The sequence below is a fragment of the Oryctolagus cuniculus genome, chromosome 8, assembly GCF_964237555.1.
Source record: "Oryctolagus cuniculus chromosome 8, mOryCun1.1, whole genome shotgun sequence".
NCBI lineage: Eukaryota > Metazoa > Chordata > Mammalia > Lagomorpha > Leporidae > Oryctolagus > Oryctolagus cuniculus.
The window spans coordinates 109,035,596-109,060,875 of NC_091439.1; the positions used below are offsets into that span (position 1 = coordinate 109,035,596).

Here is a 25,280-nt window from a genome sequence, read left to right on the forward strand (position 1 = left end):
GGCAACCAAGTGACTGAGGATCATTGATGGGAAAGGGTCTGGGGCAGAAGCAGATTTTGAACCTCTGGAGTTAGATAGAACCATCTGTAGTGATAATGGCAGAGGAGTGTGAGCTTGGTGTAAGTGAAGAGAAGGGTTGCTAGTCCTTGAGTGCTGAAATAACCTGACACGGTGGGATTCGACTTACAAGTGGTTGGCAAGGATGCGTCAGCGTGGCCAGAATATGGAGGCATAATGAGAACACGGGGCAGTTACCTGGGTGCAGGGTAGTGTGTGCAGCATTGAGCTGGTGGCAGTGAGGGCTTGGGAGAGCTTCCTTGTGAAATAAATAGCAGATCCTGGACACATTATATTTGAGACTTGTGATGGGAAGAAAAGCCACCAAACTTACTTAGTTTCCAACTTGGGGAATAAGTGCACGTGGAACAGCTGGCTTGGGAAGAAAGATTCAGGTATTTTGAGTTTAAGCTCCTATGGGGACAGGTGAGTGAAAAAGCTGTGACAGTAAATCGTGGTGTGAGAGTGTGTCCTGCTTGAGATAGCGGAATTGGGAGGAGAGGTGTCGTAGTCAGCTTGCAAAGAAAGCAGATCAGGCGCAGAAGAGCGCTGTCCGCAGGCAGGGAGAGACCTCCGCCGTGGTGAAAGAGGCAGAAGCAGTGAGGAGAAGCTGTTGAAGGTGATAGGACACGTGTTAGGTACCGAAGGAGTTGCCGCAGAGGGGTCTGCGGGGCAGCCCCCGGTGTGAGCCGAGGAGAACTGAACGTGCGGACACTGGAGCCCATAACGTGAAGCCAAGTGTCTGGGACCAGAAAGCTCACCATGAGCAACCCGTTGTTGGAGGTGGAAACTGAGCAAATTTAAGACTAGAAAGGACCCACAGGGGAGAATGTGCAGGTGCTGAAGAAATGCACGGCCTCATCGTGGCCCTGGTCCTAGGAAAGGCAGGAAAGATGGCAAGGTGTAGAAGGAAACAGAGCTGGAGTGAGGAGGAGGAGGGACAGGTGCAAATGGGGGCACGACGTTGCTTGTGCAGGTGAGGTCACCTCCTACCTACTAAAATGTCATTGAAAACTCTGTTAAGGGAGATAATGACTATAAAGTTTGCTTTTAGTCTTATTTTGTGTGATATTTGTTCATTGTCCAGATCACAGAACGACTTTTCAAAATCTCTCATTTCAGCAAAAAATCAGTTAGAATTCTGTTGTCATATGCTTCGAGGAACAATAGACCCAAAGGAACCATCTACCTATGAGTATGTGAGATTCATAGGAAATTTCAAATCTTTAAATAGCGGTGAGTTAAAATGCCTCTCTTTCCAGTGTGTTTTAACTTGATATTATTTTTCTAGCTCTTAAAGACTTAGATGTTTGGATATCAGTAACAGCTTTTGTTGGAGTAACTGATCATAGCATTTCTTCACTGTTTAGTATCCACTTCAGCACACAATGGCTTTGAAGGAACTATACAGCGCACACACAGGCCTTCCTATGAGGATAGGATTTGTTTTGTAGCTACTGTGAGATTGGCTACGCCGCAGTTCATCAAGGTATGTTTCTAGTTTCATTTCCCAGGGAGAATTTCAGTCCACATTATGTAATTTTTTGTTTTCTTTACAGTGGCTGAAACCTCATATAAACATTGAAGACTGTGAGACATTGAACATGCATGATCATGATTTTTTTGAAACATAAGTTATCAAGGCGCTCATTAAATTATATAGCTAATTTCTTAGTGTAAGTTCTTTGCAGTTCACCAGTGGTTGTATGTCACTGTTGACCTACTTTTGTGCAAAATTTTCTTAGGTTTTTGTGACTAATTCACTGTCTTCATTAAAGGAGAAATCCAAAATAACCTTGGTAATTTTTTTAAAGATTTATTTATTTATTTGAAAGAGTTACAAAGAGGCAGAGAGAGAAAGAGGTCTTCCATCTGCTGGTTCACTCCCAAACAGCCACGATGGCTGGAGCTGAGCTGATCTGAAGCCAGGAGCCAGGAGCTTCTTCCAGGTCTCCCATGCAGGTGCAGGGTCCCAAGGACCTGAGCCATCTTCCACTGCTTTTCCAGGCCATAGCACAGAGTTGGATCATAAGTGGAGCAGCCAGGTTTCGAAGTGGCACCCATATGGGATGGCGGCACTGTGGATGGCAGCTTTACCCACTATGCCATAGCACTGGCCTCCCCTGATAATTTTTTAAATACTGGTTTTCAGATTTGTTTTTGGGAATGTGTAAGCAGCTTTTTACTGCACATAATTTACCTTTTCAGTTCTAGAATTTAACTGAATCATTTAGTAGGGAAGTGGGAAAGTGAACTAGTTCAACCCTAGAAAGTGGCTGGGAAGAAGCCAGGTGTGACTTGAACTTTAGGGAAATGCGTATCAGGATTTAGTAGATTGCACTCCTCAGCCAGTGTGGCTGTGCATATTTTGATCTTCGGAAGGAAAAAAAAACACGGCTAACATTTGCATGTTTACCAAATAGTGTATGCTTGACTTGCATTATCTCATTGAGTTCGTACAGCAACCCTGTGAGAATGATGCTGCTTGATCCCTGCATTAAACGTAAGGAAACTGAGGCTTAAGGCATTTAAGTGTCTCAGGCATTAAGTGACAGGGCTGGGACTGGCTTCCAGTGCTTCTCTCACGCCCCAGCTAGTAAGTGTTGCATTGTACTGAAGAAAGGTACTCAAGAAGGAGACAGAAGCAGGTAATGCGTTGTTTAGTGTGACTGGAGTCTATGGCTGCTGTGTGTAGAGAGGTAGAGACAGACAAGGTTAGAAAAGTAAGAAGAGGCCAGAGGAGAAATCTGTTTCTTTCTTTGCTATTTCTCCTTGCTGACGATGTTAACACTAGGGTTAACAACTGAAGGGTTGTAAGTAGGGAAGTTGTACAATCCGAGTATTTGCAAAGTAGTTGTGGCCCTAGAATGTGCAGTGAATTGAAGTATAAGGAGGTTGGTGAGATGCCTTAACAAGAATGTGCATTAATGATGGCAAGGGTCTAACCCAAGTTACTGAAGATGGGTGAGGTGGAGTTATTTTTAGAACGCTGTGAAGGTGAAATGTAGAGAGTTTAGCACTTAGCTGTAAGAGTGAAGAGTATGTGTGACTGTCAGGTTCTGGACTCTGTCACCACACAGGTATGTGCCCTGTAATCAGACGGAAAAGTGTGTCACTGAGAGGAGTAAGACAGTTCATTCTTCTTAAAACTTGTTGAGTTTGAGATGTGTGGGAACATTCAGATAGTTTCAAAATACAGGACAGTAATTCAGGAGAGAGCTCTGAATTCAGAAGTAGGGTTTATAGGTGTGTGTGTCTATGGGAAATATGTAGAGTGAAAACTACTCATTCGGAAGCCTGTGTCCTTTGACATAGACAATAGATAACTAAAGTGTGTAAAAAATTTGTGCAGGGAAAAGTTACCTAATAATGATTTTTATGTTTGATAATGTGTAGGATTCTTATAAGGACACAAGAAAGCATTTCTAAATTTTAATAATTTATTTGTAGGAAATGTGTACTGTTGAAGAACCCAATGAAGAATTTACATCTAGGCATAGTTTAGAATGGAAGTTTCTGTTTCTGGATCACAGGTAACTCCATTTTTAAATTTTGTAAAAAAATTAATAGTCATATAATTCTTGAAATTAATGGGTTTTAAGGACAAATTTTTTTCTAATCTGGAACTTTGGGGAAAAAATAAAGCCACTTCAAATTCATTTCTAGTTGGAATATTTCTAATTATGGAAAGAATTGTAATCTCGATTGTTTTATATGTAATTTAGGGCACCACCCATAATAGGATATTTGCCATTTGAAGTTTTGGGAACATCAGGTTATGATTACTATCATGTGGATGACCTAGAAAACTTGGCAAAATGTCATGAGCACTGTAAGTAGATTTTAATACTTCTGTTATTTACTTTTTAAGTTACGTAAACAGAAATCCTGTCCTGTTAGTGGAAAGAGATAAAATGCAGATTTAAAACCATTTTTGTATTTTTGAAATATACTGGGAAATTTTGCTTTGTATGTATAACAAATCGAATAGGAGTCATGAAGTTTAAGCAAACTTGTTGCAGTTTTACATTTCAGTTTACTGTAATAAGTCTTGTTCTAAAACATCTTGTTCTGAATTGTATAAACTCTGCACCTGGAGTAAGAGAAGTAGATTCCTTTGAAAATGGTCATAGTACTGGGAGTCTGTTGGAAAAAGCTCACAGTGGGCGCTCAGCTCACACCTGGCTGCTGTTGCTGCCGGCAGCAGGAGTGTGGCTACCGCACTGTGCCAGCGCTTCCTTCCCTGAACAGTCACATTTATTGTCACTGTAGTTACAGCAGGCACTGGCATTCTCGCCAGGAGTAAACTGAGTCATGGAGGGCGGAGGAACTGACTCGGCACAGCTTGTGAGTGACAGCAGAGTGCAGGCCTACCCCATTACCACGTGCTCTTCATTCTTTGTTTCGGGGACTTGTAAGGATTGGTCTTACTTGCTTCTCTGCCCTCTCTCTACGTCTGCCCTCTTGGGTGTGCTGTAAAGCTTGCGTAGATATTTTATATACTTTGATGACGTAAACTCTGTATGAAAGAAACCATGTTACATGTGATAGCATCAACTGGAAATTTTCAGAGTAAAGTCCTTTTGACACGAAAGAAAACATTCACTCTGTTGTGTGGTGACCACGCACCTGATGAAGTGGGAAAGACCTGGCACTTTTGTTAACCAACTGGGTGACTTTGGAGAAGCGATTTTGTGTTGTAGACTTTGGTTTCCTGAGAGAGAGAGAGAGTGGGTGATCTATCGATCCTGTCCAGCATTTACTTAGATTTGCTACATTGAATGCCAGTCTGTTAAAAAAAGGATTTTATAGTTAAGGAATACTGGGGAAAACGTCATAATCCCTTTCCAAGAATACCTTCACTCAAGTTTTGAGAAATTGAAGAAACTATTTATCAAAAAACTTCCCAAATTTAATCATTAGCCTATTTTTTTGCTAAACATTTGTTAAAAGGTTTCAGAACATAAAATTTACAAAGCATATTTTGCAAAATGCTGTACTTAGCAGTTACTTGAAACAGTGAAGTTATTCTGATTTTGGTTAAGGTTTAAACAAATATTTTTAAAGATTTTTAAAATTTATTTTAGAGGTAGAGTTACAGATAGAAAGGTCTTCCACCCTCTGGTTCACTCCCCAAGTGGCTGCAATGACCAGAGCACTGGGCTGATCCAAAGCTAGGAACCAGGAGCTTCTTCCGGGTCCCGCACAGTGCAGGGGCCCAAGCTCTCTCATCAGAGAGCTGGATCGGAGGAGGAGCAGTCGGGACACAAACCTAGTACTCATATGGTGTGCCAGCACTGCAGACGGAGGCTTAGCCCGCTACGCCACAGGGCCGGCCCCAAGGTTTAAAATTAAACGTCTCAAAGATGACTGTACCTGTCAGAGAATCTGTGGGCTGGTGGGAGCTTAGATGCAGTTTCTTATTGCTGTTACTGTCAGTCTGTCATGAGGAAGTCCACAGTGTGAATTCTTGAGTATTCGCAAGTTCGTTGTCTACTTTAAAAAGTGTGTAAGATCAGCAATAACTGACTGCAAGTTAGGCTGTGTGAGGGAACTGACGCCTGCTTGGAACCTTGAAGTATCTCTGAGGAATAGCATTTTCTTATAACTGATAGGCATGTGTTTGAAAATCCAGAAAAAAATTGTATATTTAGATTTACATGTAGATATAAATGTTAGCTTTTGGTTAAGAATAGGTTCTATATAACTAATAATACCGATGAAATAAAAAAAATAAACACTTTTCCTTTTTTCTTTTTAGTAATGCAGTATGGGAAAGGCAAATCATGTTACTACAGGTTCCTGACCAAAGGACAGCAGTGGATTTGGCTTCAGACTCATTATTATATCACCTACCATCAGTGGAATTCAAGGCCGGAGTTTATTGTTTGTACGCACACTGTAGTAAGGTAACAGTTCTTTTAGAGAATTTCTGAATTAGAGTAACATCTTATAATGATTTGAGCGATGTAATTTTATGCATGACTTGTTAATGAACTACAAAGTGATCTTCTGCAAAGTTCAGTACATCCTTTTGGTATTCTGTTAAATTTTTATAGGCATTATATAGAAATAGGCGTTATGTAGACATATGTTTGACATAAACTTTGTGCATTACAGCAGAAGTTGTAACTGTCCTTTATGTTCCCAAGCGAATCGTGTAGAGGAAAAACTGGAGCAGATCAGCACCCTTCCTCTGTTTAGATCCTCTTAGTTACTGCGCAGTTGTGTGTCGTTACAGTAGTAGCACATCAGGCTTGGGGTACTGGGAAAACAGCTGGACTTGGGACACTTCACTGTGGGTATCGTTTGGATTTGTGTAGCATATGGAAAATGGTCTAGAGTTAGAGATGAGCAGGTGAGACACATAACAAGCACTAGATGGTTGACAGCTCTGTGGTATTTTGAATGAATGACCAAACACTAAAATGTAAATTTTTCCTATTTGTAGTTATGCCGAAGTTAGGGCTGAAAGACGACGAGAACTTGGCATTGAAGAATCTCTCCCGGAGACAGCTGCTGACAAAGTATGTTTTACAGCTTTCAGAAAATTATTTAATTTTCTTTCCAATGAAAGATGAGACTTGATAAGGAGATTAATTTTCAAATATTTCATCATCTCATTTGTGACAGGGATATGATTATTTTTAATGTAATATTTTATAAATATTTAAACAAATGAAGATGTTGATGTTTAGCAATAATTGGGTGACAGACAAATGAGAAGACTTCAAAAAATTTGTGGAAAATGAGGACCAGTGTTATGATATAGCAGGTAAAGCCACCTCATGTAATGCTGGAATCCCCTGTGGGCGTTTGTTTGAGTCCCAGCTGCTCCACTTCCAATCTAGCTCCTTGCTAGTGCACCTGGGAAAGCATCGGAAGGTGGCTCAAATGCTTAGGCCCCTGCACCCATGGGGGAGACCTGGAAGAAGCTCCTGGCTCCTGGCTTCAGTCTGGCCCAGTACTAGCCACTGTGGCCATGTGGGGAGTAAACCACTGAATGGAAGATCTCTCTCTGTAACTCTACCTTCCAAATAAATAAATTAAATCTTTTAAGAAATATGGAAAATGGAATTAAAAGATTGCTTATTTTGGTGCAAGAAAATTTTTAAGTCCTTAACAGAGTTTTTTCATAATACACATTTTCCATGAACTTTGTGAAGACTCCCTTGTATTTGATCTTTTTTTTTTTTAAGATTTATTTATTTATTTGAAAATCAGTTACACAGAGAAGGAAAGGCAGAGAGAGAGAGTCTTCCATTGCTGGTTCACTCTCCAATTAGCTGCAGTGCCCGGAGCTGCGCCGATCTGAAGCCAGGAGCTTCTTCTAGGTCTCCCACGTGGGTGCAGGGGCCCAAGGACCTAGGCCATTTTCCACTGCTTTCCCAGGCCATAGCAGAGAGCTAGATTGGAAGTGGAGCAGCAGAGACTCGAACCGGTGCCCATATGGGATGCTGGCACTGCAGGCGGCGGCTTTACCCGCTATGCCACAGTGCCAGCCCCTGTATTTGATCTTAAAAAGAAAGCTAACAGCTTATTAACTATGATGTGCTAGGCTCTGGTTGGATTCTTTATATAAATTAAAAAATATGATTTACTCCTTAGACATTTGTATCTGGTAGGTTCTCTCTCTCTCTCTCTCTCTTTTTTTTTTTTTTTTTTTAGAGCTTTTTTTATTTGAGAGGCAGAGTTACAGAGAGAAAGAGGGAGAGAGAGAGATCTTCCATCGTCTGGTTCATTCCCCAAATGGCCACAACGGCTGGAGCTGGGCTGATCTGAAGCCAGGAGCCAGAAGTTTCTGCCTGGTCTCCCACACAGGTGCCAGGGGCCCAAGCACTTTACCATCTTCTGCGCTTTGCCAAGCCATTAGCAGGGAGCTGGATTGGAAGTGGAGCAGCCAGGTCTCAAACCAGTGCCCATATGGGATGCCAGCGCTGTAGACAGAGGCTTAACCTGCTGCACCATAGCTCCGGCCCCACTATCTTTTCTTTGAGAACACTGAAACTGAGGTTTCAAGGTGTATGGGGAACCTCTCGTGAAGACACATAACTGGGAAATCAAAGTCAGAATTAGAACCCTTACGACTTCGTTAGTTGTCAGGTAGAAGTACAGTGTCTTCGTTATCTATTGCTGTATAATAGATTACTCCAAAACCTAGTGACCAGAACAACACACCTGTCATCTCAGTTTAGGTGGCCCAGACGTAACGTAGCTGGACCCTCTGCTTTGGATCTGTCACAGGCTGCAGTTACTGAGTCAGTGGGGGCCCGGCTGAGGCCGTGTGTATTTGCAACTCAGTGGTGTGGTTGTGAACTGGTTCCTCGTGGGCACTTGGACTCAGGGCCTTGGCTGCTTGCTGGCTGAAGGCCAGAGGACATCCTGGGTTTCTTTTCAGCTGACCCTCTCTGTCTAAACAAGCACGCAAGAAGATCCAGGGGGACACAATACTGGCACGGTGCAAGTCGCAGTCTTTTGTATCCTAACCACAGATGTGATATCCTGTGACTGTATCTGTTCTGTGCATTGTGGAAGCAGGTAACTAGGTCCAGGCTATACTTGGAGGGCCTGCCCAAGGGCATGAGTACCAGGAGGCAGGAAATACTTGACTGTCATGGGTGAAGTTGACTCCCACAAGTATTTTTAACCTACAGAAAATACATGGAATGGAAAGAGTCCAGAATCTAGGTATAAAAGTGAGTTCAGTGGTCAGTGTGCCGGGCGACAGTGCGGGGCTATTCAGCCAGCCATGTAGTCAGCAAACCTTAACTGCAAGCCATGTGCCAGGCTTAGCTCCAGGTGCTGTGAAGAACACAAAGAGGTTTCTGCAGTGTGGATCCCACATGGCAGAATGTTCCCGGAGAGCCTGGATGTGTGAGTAAGGCAAATTGTTTCCTTTCTGAGAGTGGGTAGTGCTTACGCCTAGGGTTCTTTGATGGGGGCCATGATAGAAATAAGAGTAACACGGAGATTTTCATCCTTGTTTCTTCTTTTTCCCAGTCCTAGTAAATACAGTTAGCCTTCCTAACAGTGCTCCAACTCTGTCTACTTTCTCCCTGTATTTACCGCTACCACCGCGACCCGCCCGGAGCTTGGGGAAGGGCTCCGAGCTAGTCTGCAGAAATCTATGTGTGGATGGTTTTCTTAAGTCATGCATTTTGATCATGGCCCAGGGCAAGGGGCTGTAGACGGAAGAGAAGATGAGCAAGGACCACGCCTCGGGGCACTGGGGCCTTGAGAGGTGAGGGAGACAAGGAAGGACCAGCCTCAGAGGAGTCGGGAGGAGCTGGCGAGACAACAGCAGAGCCCGAAGCAGGAGTGTGTTGCCGAGGAGCGAGCCATCAGCTGCCTTGGATCTGGTGCAGTAGTCGCCTAGAGGAGAGCATAACTAAAGTGGGTTTAAAGAAGATTTCTAGGAAAAGGAGTGAGAGACAGTGAGTAGAAAAGGCTTTTGCTACAGAAGAGAAAATGGGTCAGTGTAGGAAGGGAGTCAGGTTTAAAGGAAATTTTTGCTTTTTAAGATAAAGAAAGAATAGCCTATTTGGGTACTGATGAGAGTGATGCAGCAGGAGAAGTTGGTTGATAAGGGGACATTGAAGGAGAAGTGCTAGAGTTCTTGAGTAGGAGACGCAAGATGAGGCCTGGCCCACCAGTAGAGGATTGCATTTAGCTGAAGGGACCAATTGAAACTGAGATTATGGAAAGTTTATTCGTACCAGTGATGGCACAGTGCAGAGTTTGATGGAAAGGACCAGTGGAAGTCGGCATCTCTGGAGGGAGGTGACTTCAAGGGAAAGGGGGTCCTCGTTTTGAATATGTGACAGTATCTAACCTGGTGTTGAAGATTGATGAGGGGACACTGAGCCAGGAGCGAGCGTTTTACTTCAGGTGCTCCACGGGGAATGAGCTGTACACGCCTGTAACGGCACAGTGGGTTCTGGGCAGAGAATGAAAGCCTGAGAGCTGGGAGTTCGGGGGGCAGGGAGGGAGTGTGGTCTGGAAGCACCAATTGGAGGCTTCGTGTTCCACCTCCAACCTCTGATCTGAGGGCTGTGAGAGAGAAACGAGCCACTACAACGAGCCGTGCAGGAGGACAGGGCTGGCGAGACCTGAGGGTCCTTGGAGCAGGCCAGTGGAGCCTGCAGGATGAGGGTAAGAGGGTGCAGCATTTTGTTGATTCTGGACTCCTGAACAGAAGGGTTTCAGAAGCTGGGAGGCGGTGAGAGGCAGAGACAACAGGAAGTGGCAGTGGAGTGGAGACTGCGGCACTGAGTCCTGCCACCCTCTTTCTTCCTGGATAGCACAGGTGGTGATCATACTGCTCACGTGCATGTACGTGTCTACGTGAATGTATGCATCCGTTGGGGTGCATAGAAGCCCATTTCTGTGGCTTCCCTTCAGTGAGAAGAGAGGCCCATTTCTTTTATTTCTTTTTATTTATTTTTTAACTTTTATTTAATGAATATAGATTTCCAAAGTACAGCTTATGGACTACATTGCCCCCCCCCCCCCCAATGACTTCCCTCCCACCCGCAACCCTCCCCTTTCCCGCTCTCTCCCCTTCCATTCATATCAAGATTCATTTTCAATTTTCTATATATACAGAAGATCAGTTTAGTATACATTAAGTAAAGATTTCAACAGTTTGCACCCACATAGAAACACAAAGTGAAAATACTGTTTGAGTACTAGTTATAGCATTAAATCTCAATGTACAGCACACTAAGGACACAGATCCTACATGAGGAGTAGAGAGGCCCATTTCTTAGTCACTGCTGCATGTGGAGAACGTTTGATAGGACACTCAGCTCTGTTACAATGTGGAGCATAGAAGGATTGCTGTGTTACAATACAAGTTACAGGGCTGGCGCCTTGGCTCACTTGGTTAATCCTCCGCCTGTGGCGCCGGCATCCCATATGGGTGCTGGTTCTTGTCCCGGTTGATCCTCTTCCAGTCCAGCTCTCTGCTGTGGCCCGGGAGTGCAGTGAAGGATGGCCCAAGTGCTTGGGCCCGGCACACACATGGGAGACCAGGAGGAAGCACCTGGCTCCTGGCTTTGGATCGGCGTAGCGCTGTCCATAGCGGCCATTTGGGGAGTGAACCAACGGAAGGAAGATCTTTCTCTCTCTCTCTCTCTCTCTCTCCCACTGTCTATAACTCTGTCAAATAAATAAAAATAAATAAACAAGCAAATAAAAAATAGAATACAAGTTAGAGTAGTGGCAGGATTATGTATTTCATGGTGGCAAGGTAGGTGTTCTTGTAAGGCAAAGCCATTAGATGGGAATGGGAGGCGGGTTTCACAACGATGGGAACGGTGTGGAGTAGTTGGCAAGAGTAGGAAGGCGAGCCCACCAGAATCACTTCACAGCACTGCTGCCGAGCGCCGGGTGCTTGGCTGAGGTTGATGAGCATTTTAGGTTAGCTGGCATGGTTTGCAGGGGAACCTTGAGCAAGTACATGAGATGGACAGGAAAGCAGTTGTGTAAGGTAGCATTTTCATTTGTACCATTAGTACTGGTGCAGAGGTCAAATGACTGAGAGAGGTTCAGGAAAAGGTTGTTGGAGACTAGCTGAGAGGCAGCATAAGCCGAGTTTCAAAGATGGTTACCCTACTTTGTGTATATATTAAGGTATCAACTTTATTGTGTTTTTTTATTTTTATAAAACATACAAGTTAGATTTTAGCAGTTTTTAAGGGTACAGTTCAGTGTTATTAAGTAGCATTCACACTCTTCTTTTAAAAAACATTTATTATGTGAAGGCAGAGATAGAGGGAGAGAGAGAGAGAATCCATTGGTTCACTCCCCAGATGGTCACAACAGCTGGAGCTAGGCTGGCTGAAGCCAGGAGCCAGGAGCTTCCGGGTCTCCCACACAGGCGCAGGGGCCCAAGCACTTGGGCCGTCCTCTGCTGCTTTCTCAGGCCACAGCAGAGAGCTGCATCAGAGATGGAGCAGCCAAGAAATGAACTGGTGCTCATGTGAGATGCCGGCACTGCAGGTGGAGGCTTAACCTTCTACCCCACGGTGCTGGCCCCAGCATTCACGCTGTTGGACAGCTGTGTCATCACCACCCACGTCCAGAACTTTCTCATTTTCCCAGACTCCATGCCCATTAACAACTGGCCACCTCTCTTCCCCTAACCCCTGCCAGTCATTCTACTCTGTGCCCAGGAGTTTGACACACAGGATTGTCCTTCTGTGACGGACTTCACTCAGCCCTGTGTTCTCAGGGAATGCCCGTATTGTAGCAGAGGTCAGAACTACGTCTGCTCTCTGAAGGCACAGTAATCTTCCCTGGCAGATGTGTACACATTTTGCTTATCTGTTCATCTGGCAGTGAGCACTCCACTTGCTTTTGCCTGTGGCTGTTGTGAGTGATGCTACTATGAACACGGGTGTGCAGTATCTGTTTGAGTCCTGCCTGCATGTATTTTGTGTACATTCAGAAGTAGATTTGCTGGTCATATGATGCTCTTCGTTTCGTTTTTTGAGAAGCTGCCATGCTGTTTCCGTAGTGTCTGTGCCATTCTCACATTGTGCACCACCGGTGCATCAGAGTTGCAATTTCTCCACGTCCCTGCCAACACTGGCTATTTTCTGTTGCTTGATGACAGTCATCAGAATGAATGTGAGGCGGTGTGTGTCATTGTGGTTGTGAGTTGTGCTCCCCTCGTAATTAGTGAGGCTCAGCAAGTTTTTGTGTGCTCTTGGCTATTTGTGTGTCTTCATCGGAAAACTGTTTGGTGCACCCTTTGTTCAGTATTGAACTGGGTTTGTTTTTCATTGTTGTATAAATTCTTTATATGTCTTGGATATTAACTTGTTATCAGATACATGATTTGGAAATAATTTCTTCCCCCCCTTTGGTTTGCCTTTTTCCTTGTTGATGGAGTCCTTTAAGACACAGCGTTCCTAATTGTGATGAAGGCGTGTTTCTGGGCAAATCCAGCGTCTTCACGCTTTCCTCCTCTGTTCCTTCTAACAGCTCATGGTCTGGGCTGGTATGTGTAGGCCTTTTGTATGTGGTGGAAGGCAGGGCCCAGCTCCTTTTTTTTTTTTTTTTTTTTTTTTTTGTTAATGGTGAATGAACCCAAAACTTTGCCCTTACCTAATGCATACATAGATCCTTTTACTTAACTGTGTATAAAAAGTAAATTTTTCTTTTTCGATTACAAAGCAGTATCTCTAATTTAAGATCTCTGCACAGAATCACAAAAAACCATTTATTATACTGTCTCCTTAGAGCCAAGACTCTGGTTCTGATAATCGGATAAACACAGTCAGCCTCAAAGAAGCACTGGAAAGGTTTGATCACAGCCCAACCCCGTCTGCTTCCTCCCGGAGTTCAAGAAAATCATCTCACACGGCGGTCTCAGACCCTTCCTGTGAGTACGCGCCTGCAGGCAGACCTGAGAGGGGAGCGCCACCGCGCTTTGTTTCTGCTGTCAGCACCTTATTGCTAATGCTTCTTGAAAGTTGCAAGTTTTTATAGTTGTGAAACACGTTCACCTTTTCAGTGAGTGAGGGGTACGTTGCTCGCCTGTGACACAGTCAGGCTTGAGTGCCCTGTCAGACCTGTGAGTGGGAAGTGTTGGAATTGAGTAGTAATTGTCCCTCAAAGAGAAAGCAAAACTATTTCTATAGAGCCAGTGTGCATGCTGTTTGCTTTGCTTTCTTTTTTTTTTTTTTCATTTTACTTATTTATTGATAGAGTTACAGAGAGAGGGAAAGAGAAAGAGAAAGGTCCTCCATCTGCTGGTTCACCCTCCGAATGGCCTCAACAGCCAGAGCTGGGCCTATCGGCATCCAAGAGCCAGCAGCTTCTTCCAGGTCTCCCATGTGAGTGCAGGGGTGTTACCAGGCCCATTGGGACTCCCAGGTGCACTAGCAGGGAGCTGGATTGGAAGTGGAGCAGCGGAGACACAAACCAGCACCCACATGGGATGCTGGTGCCTACTACACTACAGTGCTGGCCGCTGTGTTTGCTTTTTAAAGTAAACCTTTTTGAAACTGTCTTTAGTATCTTGTCTTTATGTAGGTAAGACTTTAAATTGCCATCACAGGTTCTGCATCTGGTTGGTGGAGTCAGCCAACCTCAGATCAGAATGGGGAAAAGGATGAGGCTGTACTGAACGTGTACAGACGTTTTTCCTTGTTATTCCCTAAATATTACAGAACACTGTCCACACAGCATTTGCATTGTCTTAGCTGTTAGAAGTAATCTGGAGGTGACTTGCAGGGTACACGGAAGGATGTGCACAGGTACTGCACAAACACGCCGTGTCATGGGAGGGAGGGGAGCCCCTGGGTTCCAGAGCTGATTCCCTGACGGTGCTAAGGGATGACTGTAGCAACTATTTTTTTCCCTTAATTTGCTGTTCTACTTGTTTTTAAGATTTGTTTATTTATTTATTTGAAAGGCAGAGTTACAGAGATGCAGAGAGAGAGAAAGAGACAGAGAGGTCTTCCATCCGCTGGTTCACTCCCCAAATGGCTGCAACGGCCAGAGCTGGGCCAATCCAAAGCCAGGAGCCAGGAGCTTCTTCCTGGTCTCCTTCGTGGGTACAAGGGAAGGTCCATTAATAGGGAGCTGGATCAGAAGAAGAGCAGCTGGGACTCGAACCGGCACCCATATGGGATGCCAGCACTGCAGGTGGCGGCTTTAACTGCTACGCTACAGCGCTGGCATCTATAGCAACTATTTTTACATTTAAAAGTTTTCCCATTCAGATATTTTCTTTGTCCTTGAAAAACCAAAAAGAATTACAATGAATTGTCATGGACTTTGTGAGTGATTTAGAAAAATAACTCAGAAACCATTTTTATTCCCTGAAATACATTTTGAGATCAACCTTGATCCAGTCCTACTGTCGTTCTGTCTTTGCTGACTGATTTTAGCAACCCCCACAAAGACGCCAGCAGATGCCAGCACCCCTCCCCGGCAGCGCTTGCCCGTCCACGAGAAGCCGGCACAGAGGAGGCCGTCGTTCGGCAGCCAGGTGAGCTCCGGGAGCGCCCAGGCCGTCCGAGAGGAAGTCGGGATTTCACCCCCTTCCCTGCAAATCCACGCAGTTGTTGATAGGTCATTCAGGGTGGTGTGTGTGTGTGTGTGTGTGTGTGTGTGTGTGTGTGTGTGTGAAGAGGTTGTCATGCACATCTTCACATAAAACCTTGGTTTGTTTTTTTGTTTGTGAAAAGACAGTAACTGAGAGCCGTTTTGTTCTGAGTTCAGATTCCAGTGCCCTTAGTTAAGTCTACCTGCATTTTTCGGAAGCTCATGGATGGTGCCGTAGCAGGTGCCTTGGGAGGTGACAGGTAAGTAGGGAGCAGGCCTTCCTCACCTGTGCTCTGCTGACAGAAGACTAAGGCACGCTGCACGCCCAGGGACAAACACGTCATTTTGTATTTCTGGTGGAAGCACGCGTGTGTGGAATAAGCATCACTTCAGCATTGTTTTCTGTTTTGCTTCTAGTCCATAAATTCTCCGTCTGTTGGTGTGTCATTAACACAGCCAGTGATGTCTCAGCCTGCAAATTTACCGATTCCACAAGGCATGTCCCAGGTATCTGTCTTTGTTTATTTGAGTAATTAAAAGGAATAACTTTGCTTTTAAGCTAATAATAATTTTAAAAATACTTAGTTGTAGATGCCTCAGCTAGGGACGTTTTTGATTGTCGTATAGTTGTGGGGCACCCCTGACTTATGTGGGCAGGGGTCAGGGTTGTTGCATGACAACAAAGACTGTCCTGCTTACTGTGCCATAGCACAGGTTTTTTTTGTTTTTGTTTTTTTAAGATTTTATGTATTTGAGAGGTAGAGTTATAGACAGTGAGGGAGAGGGAGAGACAGAGAGAGAGAGGTCTTCCTTCCATTGGTTCACTCCCCAGATGGCCGCCATGGCCGGAGCTGCACCATTCCGAAGCCAGGAGCCAAGTGCCTCTTCTGGGTCTCCCATGTGGGTGCAGGGGCCCAAGGACTTGGGCCATCTTCTACTGCTTTCCCAGGCCATAGCAGAGAGCTGGATAGGAAGAGGAGCAGCTGGGACTAGAACCGGTGCCCATATGGGATGCCATTGCCGCAGGTAGAGGATTAACCTACTGCGCCACAGCGCCGGCCCCGGAATTAAGTAGCTTTATTCCTGTATTCACTAACTCATGTATAGGTATTACTGAATTCCTTGTATGTGACAGGTGTCACAGGCGCCAGCAACAAAATTATATCTGTACTGAGAGGCTGTTCCTTCCAGAGTGTGACCGATAGCTGCAGGTCTTGTTACGTGGTTTGTGTGCTCAAGGTATATAGGCTGATACTGGAGCACAACGTATGGACTCTTAACGGAGCCTGAAGAAGTCAAGGAAAACGTATGTTGCCTGGCCTGTGGCCTGGGAGAGGCCCAGATAGAAAAATTAGCAAGACAGAGAATATTTCAAAAGGCTGCAATATGCTGCTTTTGATCATAACTTCTCAATTTGTGATTCTTCAAACACTTTAAACATACCACGTGGGTAGTGTAGACTGTTGATTAGCATTAAGGATAGCTCGACTTAGCAGTGTCTTGATTTCAGTTAATGGTAATTGATAATTTATAAAAAGAGCATTTTAAAAATTATATAGTTATTAAATTTACATATATCACTGTGCTATAACATGATACATGCACAGAAGTATTGGCAATCTTGTAAGTTAACTGAGCTCTATAATCTTGATTTTTAGCAACACAATATTATGTGAGGTCTATAACAGCATTTTTTTTTAAGATTGATTTATTTATTTAAAAGAGTTAGAGAAGGAGAAGCAGAGAGACACAGAGAGAGAGAGAGAGAGAGAGAGAGAGAGAGAGAGGGTGTCTTCCATTCGCTAGTTCACTCCCCACTTGGCCACAATGGCCAGAGCTGGGCCAATCCAAAGCCAGGAGCTTCCCCTGGGTCTCCCAAGTGGGTGCAGGGGCCCAAGGGCTTGGGCCATCTTCACTGCTTTCCCAGGTCATAGCAGTGAGCTGGATTGGAAGAGGAGCAGCCCGGACTCAAACCGGTGCCCATATAGGATACCAGCACTGCAGGCAGTGGCTTTCTCTGCTACACCGCAGCGCCGGCCCCAGCACTGTTATTAAATACTGTATTTAGTTACAACAGTTTTAATCAGTGTTGAGTCCTCAAAACCCAATTATTTTGAAGTGAATTAATAGAACTTTTATGTAAATATTGAGACATGCATACTCTTGGTTTTATTGTCTAATCTCAGGATACTGAATAAGCATTTCCTACAATTTTATAGGGATATTTTAATGAAATAAATAATATGTGCTATGTCAAAAATGTTAGTAAGCATTCAGACCTCACATTTCATTCACTAATAAAGCCAAACATTTTGCCTCTAGTTCTGTGGTTTTATTTCTAGTATCTTGCCTTTTGTATTTGTTTGTTTTCTTATTTGCACTTAATAAGAAATCTTTTAAATGAAGACAATATAATATTTACACAAGGATACAAATAAAATATTTTTATGTGACGTAAAGAAGATATTTTGATTGGTATTTAAAGATAAGAGGGAGCTGAGATATTAATTTTGTAAAATCTCAAAATATTACATATAGTGATTGTTAGCTTCAGCAGTCAGTTGTATACTTTGAAAAGTAGCATTTGATATCTTTAATATAAAATTTTGAAGAGATTTAATTAAAAAGCTTTTGGGGGGCATTTCTCACTTTTACACTAAGTTCATTGTAGGAGACTGAAGATAGATTTCCAATGAAATGAAACTTCCTGCTGTTACATTGTGTCAGGTACTGAATATTTATGGAGATAATTAAATGACCACCAGATGAGGTTCAGTTACAAGTGGTAGACAGCAGGCGCTTCCTATGACTCAGATGCCACATGAAAATAAGTGAGTTTGAAAACCCTTTGAGTGTTCTAGCAGAAGTTTTTCATTCCTGTGTGCATTCCTTCACCTGGAATTGCTTAGTCACTGAAAGCCTGTGTTTTATACTTGTCTGAAGACAGTTTCATTTAAAAATACTACTGTTGGTTATATGTCAGATTTTTGTAACTCTGGGTAGTTCTGTAGCTGTGTGCACGAAGGACCTTCTGGAGGTGACGGAGTTGTTATGAACAGTCCAAGTGCAGGCTCCTTTTTGATTTGTTACGGGTGGAACTAGAGATAAAAAGTCGAAGAACTTGCTGCAGTGGGTAGGGGAGCGCAGGTCCTCACCTCCGCGCTGTGCGGTGTCAGGATCCCGTCGGAAGTTGAGCACAACAGGAAGGTGGACGGGAATAACATACAAGCATCAGTGCAGATTGGAGACTTACCTGAAATGTTTGGGACCAGAAGTATTTTGGGGTTTGGGATTTTTCAGATTTTGGAATATCATAGGTTTTACCAGCTAAGCATCCCTGACCCCAAAATCTGAAATGGGAAACAGTCCAAAATTGAAGCCTGCTAAGTGCCACTCAGAGCATGCGTTTTGGAGCATTCTGCATTTTGGATTTGCTGTCCCCTCCCTGAGGCTGATAACACGTAACTCCTGCAAGAAGGGGAGACCTCGGGGCCCAGGGATAGCGGCGGCGGGGAGGACGGCCACAGTGAGTCAGATGGAGTTCTCAGGGGAGCAGCCGGGTTGGGGGGCCCCGGTCTCCTCAGTGCATCTGCCTCTTGCCAGGGTGAATCCAGTCTCTTCAGGGCAGGTGAGGCTTGAACACAGCCATTCACTGAGGGCCACAGCTGGGACTGCAGAGCAGGAAGCCACGCACTGGTAGAGGTGCAGCTTTCTGGGAAGCTGCTGCGGGCACTGCTGCCATCGGAGGGAGGACAAGCCCAGGGATGCGCGGCCCCGGGCGGGCACTGCTGCCGTCGGAGGCAGGACAAGCCCAGGGATGCACGGCCCCGGGCGGGCACTGCTGCCATCGGAGGCAGGACAAGCCCAGGGATGCACGGCCCCGTGCGGGCACTGCTGCCATCGGAGGGAGGACAAGCCCAGGGATGCACGGCCCCGTGCGGGCACTGCTGCCATCGGAGGCAGGACAAGCCCAGGGATGCACGGCCCCGTGCGGGCACTGCTGCCATCGGAGGCAGGACAAGCCCAGGGATGCACGGCCCCGTGCGGGCACTGCTGCCATCGGAGGCAGGACAAGCCCAGGGATGCACGGCCCCGGGCGGGCACTGCTGCCATCGGAGGCAGGACAAGCCCAGGGATGCGCGGCCCTGTGCCCTCTCCACCAGCACCTCCGCTGCCTGGCTGCCCTCCCTTTGTGCCTGCAGGCAGAAGGGAAACCTCTCTCAGGTCCACCCCGGTGTCAGGAAGCAGAGCACAGCGGGTGGGTTAGGGGAAGAGGCATGCACTGATGGCTGCCATGACATTCTTAGCTCGCGACGTACTGCTGACTCCTCGTGTTGAGAACCTTAAGAAGTAATTAATACACGGCCCTTCAGTTTCAGTTTTCGGCTCAATTAGGAGCCATGCAGCATCTGAAAGACCAGTTGGAGCAAAGGACACGGATAATAGAAGCAAATATTCATCGGCAACAAGAAGAACTAAGGAAGATCCAAGAACAGCTTCAGATGGTCCATGGCCAGGGGCTGCAGGCAAGTTACTGCTGTATCTGAGTAGAGAGCCTCCCGTTCACGTCTTGGTTTGCTGGGAAGGCTGACTTTGCCTGATGCGAGTGAGTGCTGGGGATGCGTTTCATCACTGCCTGGCAGCCTCCTCAGCCCGATTCTCCTTAGAGTCCTCATGCATGCGTCGTTCATAGGGCTTCCTGCCAGCACCCCTGGTTTTCCAGAGTGGCCGAGTCCTCCTCCAGCAGTTTAGAGAGTTTAAGTCTGTGATATAAAAATTATATTTATCATCAACCTTGAGGTCCACTTAGATACACGATTTATAAATCAACCATAAGCGGTAATTTTACCAATGGGTATGATCTAAATTAGTCACCTGATCAACAAGCAAGACCGCTCTCCCAGATGGGAACTTTGAAGGGAGACTTCTTAAGTGAAAAGTTGTCTAATGTCATCAGTTACAAATCCTAGACGATGCAGAGCTGCCAGTCCACAGACCTCTGAGTAACACTAAGACTTTCCTAACCACTGGAAACCTGATAAAGTTAGAATGTGAAGTTTGATCATTATTGAGTAATTACTTATTATTAATTTTTCATTCAGAGTGAAAAGTCTCCTTGTTACTTTTTAAATTTAATTTGAAGCTCAGTTTTGTTTCTTTTAACGATCTTACTGTTTTTAACATCCAAAGCTCACTGGAACATAATCTTTATTTTTTAAGATGTTTTTGCAACAGTCAAACCCTGGATTGAATTTTGGTTCTGTTCAGCTTTCTTCTGGAAATTCGTCGAACATCCAGCAGTTGGCCCCTGTGAACATGCAAGGCCAGGTTGTCTCTGCTAACCAGATGCAGAGTGGAGTGAGTCCGGGACACATAGGCACAGCGCAGCACTTGATACCGCAGCAGGCTTTGCAGAGTACATCAGCGCAGGTAATGCTGGGAGAGCAGTGAGCTGCGAGAGCCTCCTGCTGAAGCAAAAATAAAGCTCTGTCCTGTAAAGGAGCACATTTTAAAATGTAAACTTTATTAGAACGTGGAGTGTGGAGAGTGGGGATTTCACTCTGTTGTGCAGTTATGTTGGTGTTAAATATTTTCAGTATTTTGACATTTAAAGAACTTGAGTCTACCTAAGGATCTAGTCGAGCGCTTGTACCGGGCAGGGTCTTGTAGCCTGTGCAGTATTTCTGTATGTTAGACAGGCCGAGCGGGAAGCAGCAGGAGCCTGTGCCAGAGCAGGCTGGGAGGGAGTGGTTGGTGGAGGCAGTGTTGGTAATGAGCGTGAGTCCAGGTTCCAGGACTTCCCAGGGCCTCTCACAGACATTGTTCTGGGACGCCTTACGTCACCCCAGGAGGCACACGTTCCTCTCCTCAGCCACGGCTTACCTTGTAGCGAAGCTTCAGGACGGGCCCGTTCTAGGTCACTGCACGCCAGCTGTGCGTAGGTTTCTCCCGCCTCAGCTGTTTCTAGGTGAGGAACAGCAGACGCTCGCTTCCCAGACGCCTTCCTCAGGTCACCTCTAAAATCTCTCTTGGCAGAGTCAAGCCGGTGTCCTGAGTGGGCACAGTCAGCAAACCTCGCTTCCCAGCCAGACGCAGAGTGCGCTGCCCGCCGCGCTCTACAACACCATGGTGATCTCCCAGCCTGCGGCCGGCGGCGTGGTCCAGATCCCGGCGAGTGTGCCGCAGAGCAGCGCCCCGAGTGCCACGGGCACCACCTTCACTCAGGACAGGCAGATAAGGTAGAGCTCGCGCGCCTGCCCTTCTCAGCGTTCTCAGGGGACTGTTACAGGAACTACAATTTGGTTTTTAAAAACATGCTTTTAGTTTGTCACCGCAGCCAGTGCTCTTAATTTGAAATCAAAGCTGAAGGTGTTTCCATTGTTGAAAGACTTTCTAATAAAAGAGTAACAGCACATTCTGTTTCGTGTCCAAAAATGTATTACCAAATGTGGGCACCATTGGACGGTTTATGACAGACTGTGTCACTGTGGGACTTCGATCTTTTCAGCACAGAAGCTAGAGAGTTGTGTAGCCCACCTGAAGTTTGTGAGGTGCTGGCGTTGTGGCATAGTGGGTAAAGCTGCCACCAGTGATGCTGGCATCGCAAGTGGGCCCCCGTGCCTGTCCTGGCTACTCTGCTTTCGATCCAGCTCGCTGCTGATGCATCTGAGAAAAAGCAGTGGAAGGTGGCCCAAGTGCTTGAGCACCTGCACCCACATGGGAGACCCGGATGAAGTCCCTGGCTTCTGCCTGGCCCAGCCCCAGCCGTTGCAGCCATCTCGGGAGTGAACCAGTGGGTAGAAGATCTCTCTGCCTCTTCCTTTCTCTAACTCTGACTTCCAAGTAGATAAATTCTGTGTGTGTGTGTGTATGTGTGTGTATGTGTGTTCTTAGGGTCATCATTATTTCCCAGATAAGAAAAAAGGGGTGTGTGTGTGTGTGTTCTTAGGGTCATCATTATTTCCCAGATAAGAAAAAAGGGGACTTTAGTAATTTTTGAAGAGATGTGTTTGAAAGGTAGAGATACAGAGAAAGAGGGAGGGAGAGAGCGAGCTTCATCTGGTTTCCCATGTGGGTGCAGGGGCCCAGTCACTCGGGCCATCCTCCACTCCTTTCTTAGGCACACGAGCAGGGGACTGGATTAGAAGTGGAGCATCCACGACTGAAATTAGCACCCATATGGGATGCTGGCGTCACGGGCAGAGGCTTAATCCACTGTGCCACAGTGGTGGCCGGACCCTGGAGTCAGACCTAAGGGTCTGATTTCAGAGTTCAAGTATTTAAACATTTATACACCTTTCTAGAAAAACAGCCCTTGTCACTTATTTCAGTAGGAAATCCTGATAGCCACCTTAGAAAACATTCTTTTAAGAAATGCCATTCATATGTTGAAATACTATCTTTTTTTTTTAAGATTTATTTATTTTACTTTAAAGTCAGTGTTACGTAGAGAAGGAGAGGCAGAGAGCGAGAAAGAGAGGTCTTCCATCCACTGGTTCACTCCCTGAGAGAGAGAGCGAGCGAGCGAGCAAGCGAGGTCTTCCATCCACTGGTTCACTCCCCAATTGGTCACAACGGCCGGAGCTGTGCCAATCTGAAGCCAGGAGCCAGGAGCCTCTTCCCGGTCTCCCATGTGGGTGCAGGGGCCCAAGGACTTGAGCCATCTTCTACTGCTTTCCCAGGCCACAGCAGAGAGCTGGATTGGAAGTGGAGCAGCCAGATCGCGAACTGGTGCCCATATGGGATGCCAGCACTGCAGGCAGCGGCTTTACCTGCCATGCCATAGCGCCGGCCCCTGAAATGCTATCTTTTACAATTACAGATTCTCTGTAGTCTTAAATCTCATATTTTAAATGTTTTTTAGATTTCACTTTTTTTTTTTTTTTTTTTTTGCTACAAATAGGCCGCTGTTCTATAATGTAGCTTTGCTGTTGTGTTAGTTAGTGTAATATTTTGTTGAAGTGATGTTGGCAGTTTCTGGCGAGCAATGAAAGTGCAGGGTTACCTAGGCAGGCGGGACAAAGAGAACCGGGGACTTCCCTGAGCTCAGTTCCCCAGGGAACAACGCTGGGAGGGGAGCGCCGGCTGCCGGAGGGCGGCCTGCACGGTAGCAGCTGTTTGCGTAAACGTCTGGTTTTTGAGGGGCAGAATCTGAAGCAGAGATTTGAAGGCGTACTGAGATGAGTGCAGCCCAGTGCTTTCGAAGGTGAGGCTTGTAAGTGACCGGTAAGGCCCACCAGGCGGTGTTACTTGGTGTGGGGACAGCTTGAGGGCTCCAGGAGGAGGCAGCCGCGGGTGGCTTGTGGCCGGCAGGAGGAGGCTGGGCCGGGGGGTGGAGGGAGGGGTGTGAACAAAGCCTCAGAGGTGTGTGGGGGCGAAGGGAGGCTTGGGAATGTCTTTCGGCACCAGAGATGGGTGAAGAGTTCTGCTTGCATTATCTGTGAGCTCTTGGGCAGTTCGGATATTCATTTTGTTTGTGGTTACAGGAAAATTAACACAGCACTTCCGTGAGAAGGTGCACCTTTGTAAATGCTACTTGTTTCTCTGGAATTTCTTTATATGGGAATTTTTCATTTTTCATTTATTTGGTTGTTTTTTTTTTTGCATTAAAGCATTTGGTTCTGAAGTATATAAATACCATTTACAAGATCTGACATAGGGGCCGGCTCTGTGGCAAGTGGGTTAAGCCACGGCCTGCAGTGCCAGCGCCCCATAGAGGTGCCAGTTCAAGTCCTGGCTGCTCCACTTCAAATCCAACTCTCTGCTAATGTGCCTGGGAAACCAGTGGAAGATGGTCCAAGTCCCTGGGCCCTTGCGTCCACCTGGGAGACCCGGGTGAAGCTCCTGGCTTCAGCCTGGCCTAGCCCCAGTCGTTGTGGCATTTAGGGATTGAGCCAGAGGATGGAAGATTCTCTCCCCACCCCCCCCCCCCCCACTCTGTAACTCTGCCTTTCAAATAAGTCTTAAAAAAAAAAAATACAGATTCAAAATAAGTTTATTTTGTGGAATATGTAAACACTAGTAGCAGCCGCATTGAGCTGAGGCTGTAATTGCAGTTCCATCTTGTCACATGTGTAGCGATGTTGGGAATGAACTTCATTCCCAGAAAGATACTGTGCTCCTAAGAGGCATCGCATCCTCCTGGTGCTGTAGTTCTCCTATCAAGGAGAGCAGAGGCCGGCGCCGCGGCTCACTAGGCTAGTCCTCCGCCTGCGGTGCTGGCACCCTGGGTTCTAGTCCCGGTTAGAGTGCCGGTTCTGTCCCAGCTATTCTTCTCCAGTCCAGCTCTCTGCTGTGGTGCAGGAGGGCAGTGGAGGATGGCCCCAAGTGCATGGGCCCCTGCACCCATGTGAGAGACCAGGAGGAAGCACCTGGCTCCTGGCTTTGGATCGGCGCAGTGCCGGCCATGGCAGCCACTTGGGGGGTGAACCAACGGAAGGAAGACCTTTCTCTCTGTCTCTCTCTCGCTGTCTAACTCTGCCTGTCAAAAAATAAATAAATGAGAGCAGAAGGCTTAGGGGAAATGAGTGAACTCTAACAAAACGGGCAGTGGGGTGCACTGGTACCTTTATAAATTGAGAATTGTTTTGCTGATTGTTAAATATTACTTTTTTTGAATTACATTTATAACATACAACTTTCACTGTAATTTTCTTCTGTAAACCTAGAATTTTTGAAAAATTACCTTATGGTGGCTTTGAGTCACGAAGTATGGGCCAGTGTGGCAAATGAACCATGTGCCACGTGCCTCTGACTCCCAAGAACCTTCCTGGTCATGTTATAAAAAGAATAATATGTATTTTTTACTTAAAATATTTTAGGGGGTGAAATATACCACAAAGTTTACTATAAACTTTTTTTTAAAGATTTTTAAAAGATTATTTGAAAGGCAGAGTTACAGAGAGAGGGAGAAACAGAGAAGGATCTACCATCTGCTGGTTCACTCCCCAAATGCCCATAACAGCCGGAGCTGGGCCAGACCAATGCCAGTAGATTCTTCCTGGTCTCCCACAAGGGTGCAGGGGGCCCAAGCACTTAGGTCATCTTCTGCTGCTTTTCCCAGGCACATTAGCAGGGAGCTGGATCAGAAGTGGAGCAGCCAGGACTTGAACCAGCTCCCATATGGGATGTCGGTGTCACAGGAGACGGCTTTACCCGCTGCA

The 25,280-nt window shown here is 45.9% G+C and overlaps 1 protein-coding gene across 4 annotated transcripts in view; it reads left to right on the forward strand.

Moving 5' to 3' along the window:
- The window catches only part of CLOCK (clock circadian regulator), a 74,940-nt gene that overhangs the window by 39,202 nt on the left and 10,458 nt on the right, over positions 1-25,280 (forward strand). For all 4 annotated transcript variants that reach the window (XM_070048105.1, XM_070048103.1, XM_070048104.1 and 1 more), the window contains 12 exons: positions 1,180-1,293; positions 1,428-1,546; positions 3,508-3,590; positions 3,783-3,889; positions 5,819-5,966; positions 6,509-6,584; positions 13,306-13,447; positions 14,961-15,061; positions 15,535-15,624; positions 19,491-19,643; positions 20,338-20,547; positions 21,154-21,356. In XM_070048105.1, the coding sequence (XP_069904206.1) occupies positions 1,180-1,293; positions 1,428-1,546; positions 3,508-3,590; positions 3,783-3,889; positions 5,819-5,966; positions 6,509-6,584; positions 13,306-13,447; positions 14,961-15,061; positions 15,535-15,624; positions 19,491-19,643; positions 20,338-20,547; positions 21,154-21,356 (1,546 nt within the window). The remainder of the gene's footprint in view (positions 1-1,179; positions 1,294-1,427; positions 1,547-3,507; positions 3,591-3,782; positions 3,890-5,818; positions 5,967-6,508; positions 6,585-13,305; positions 13,448-14,960; positions 15,062-15,534; positions 15,625-19,490; positions 19,644-20,337; positions 20,548-21,153; positions 21,357-25,280) is intronic.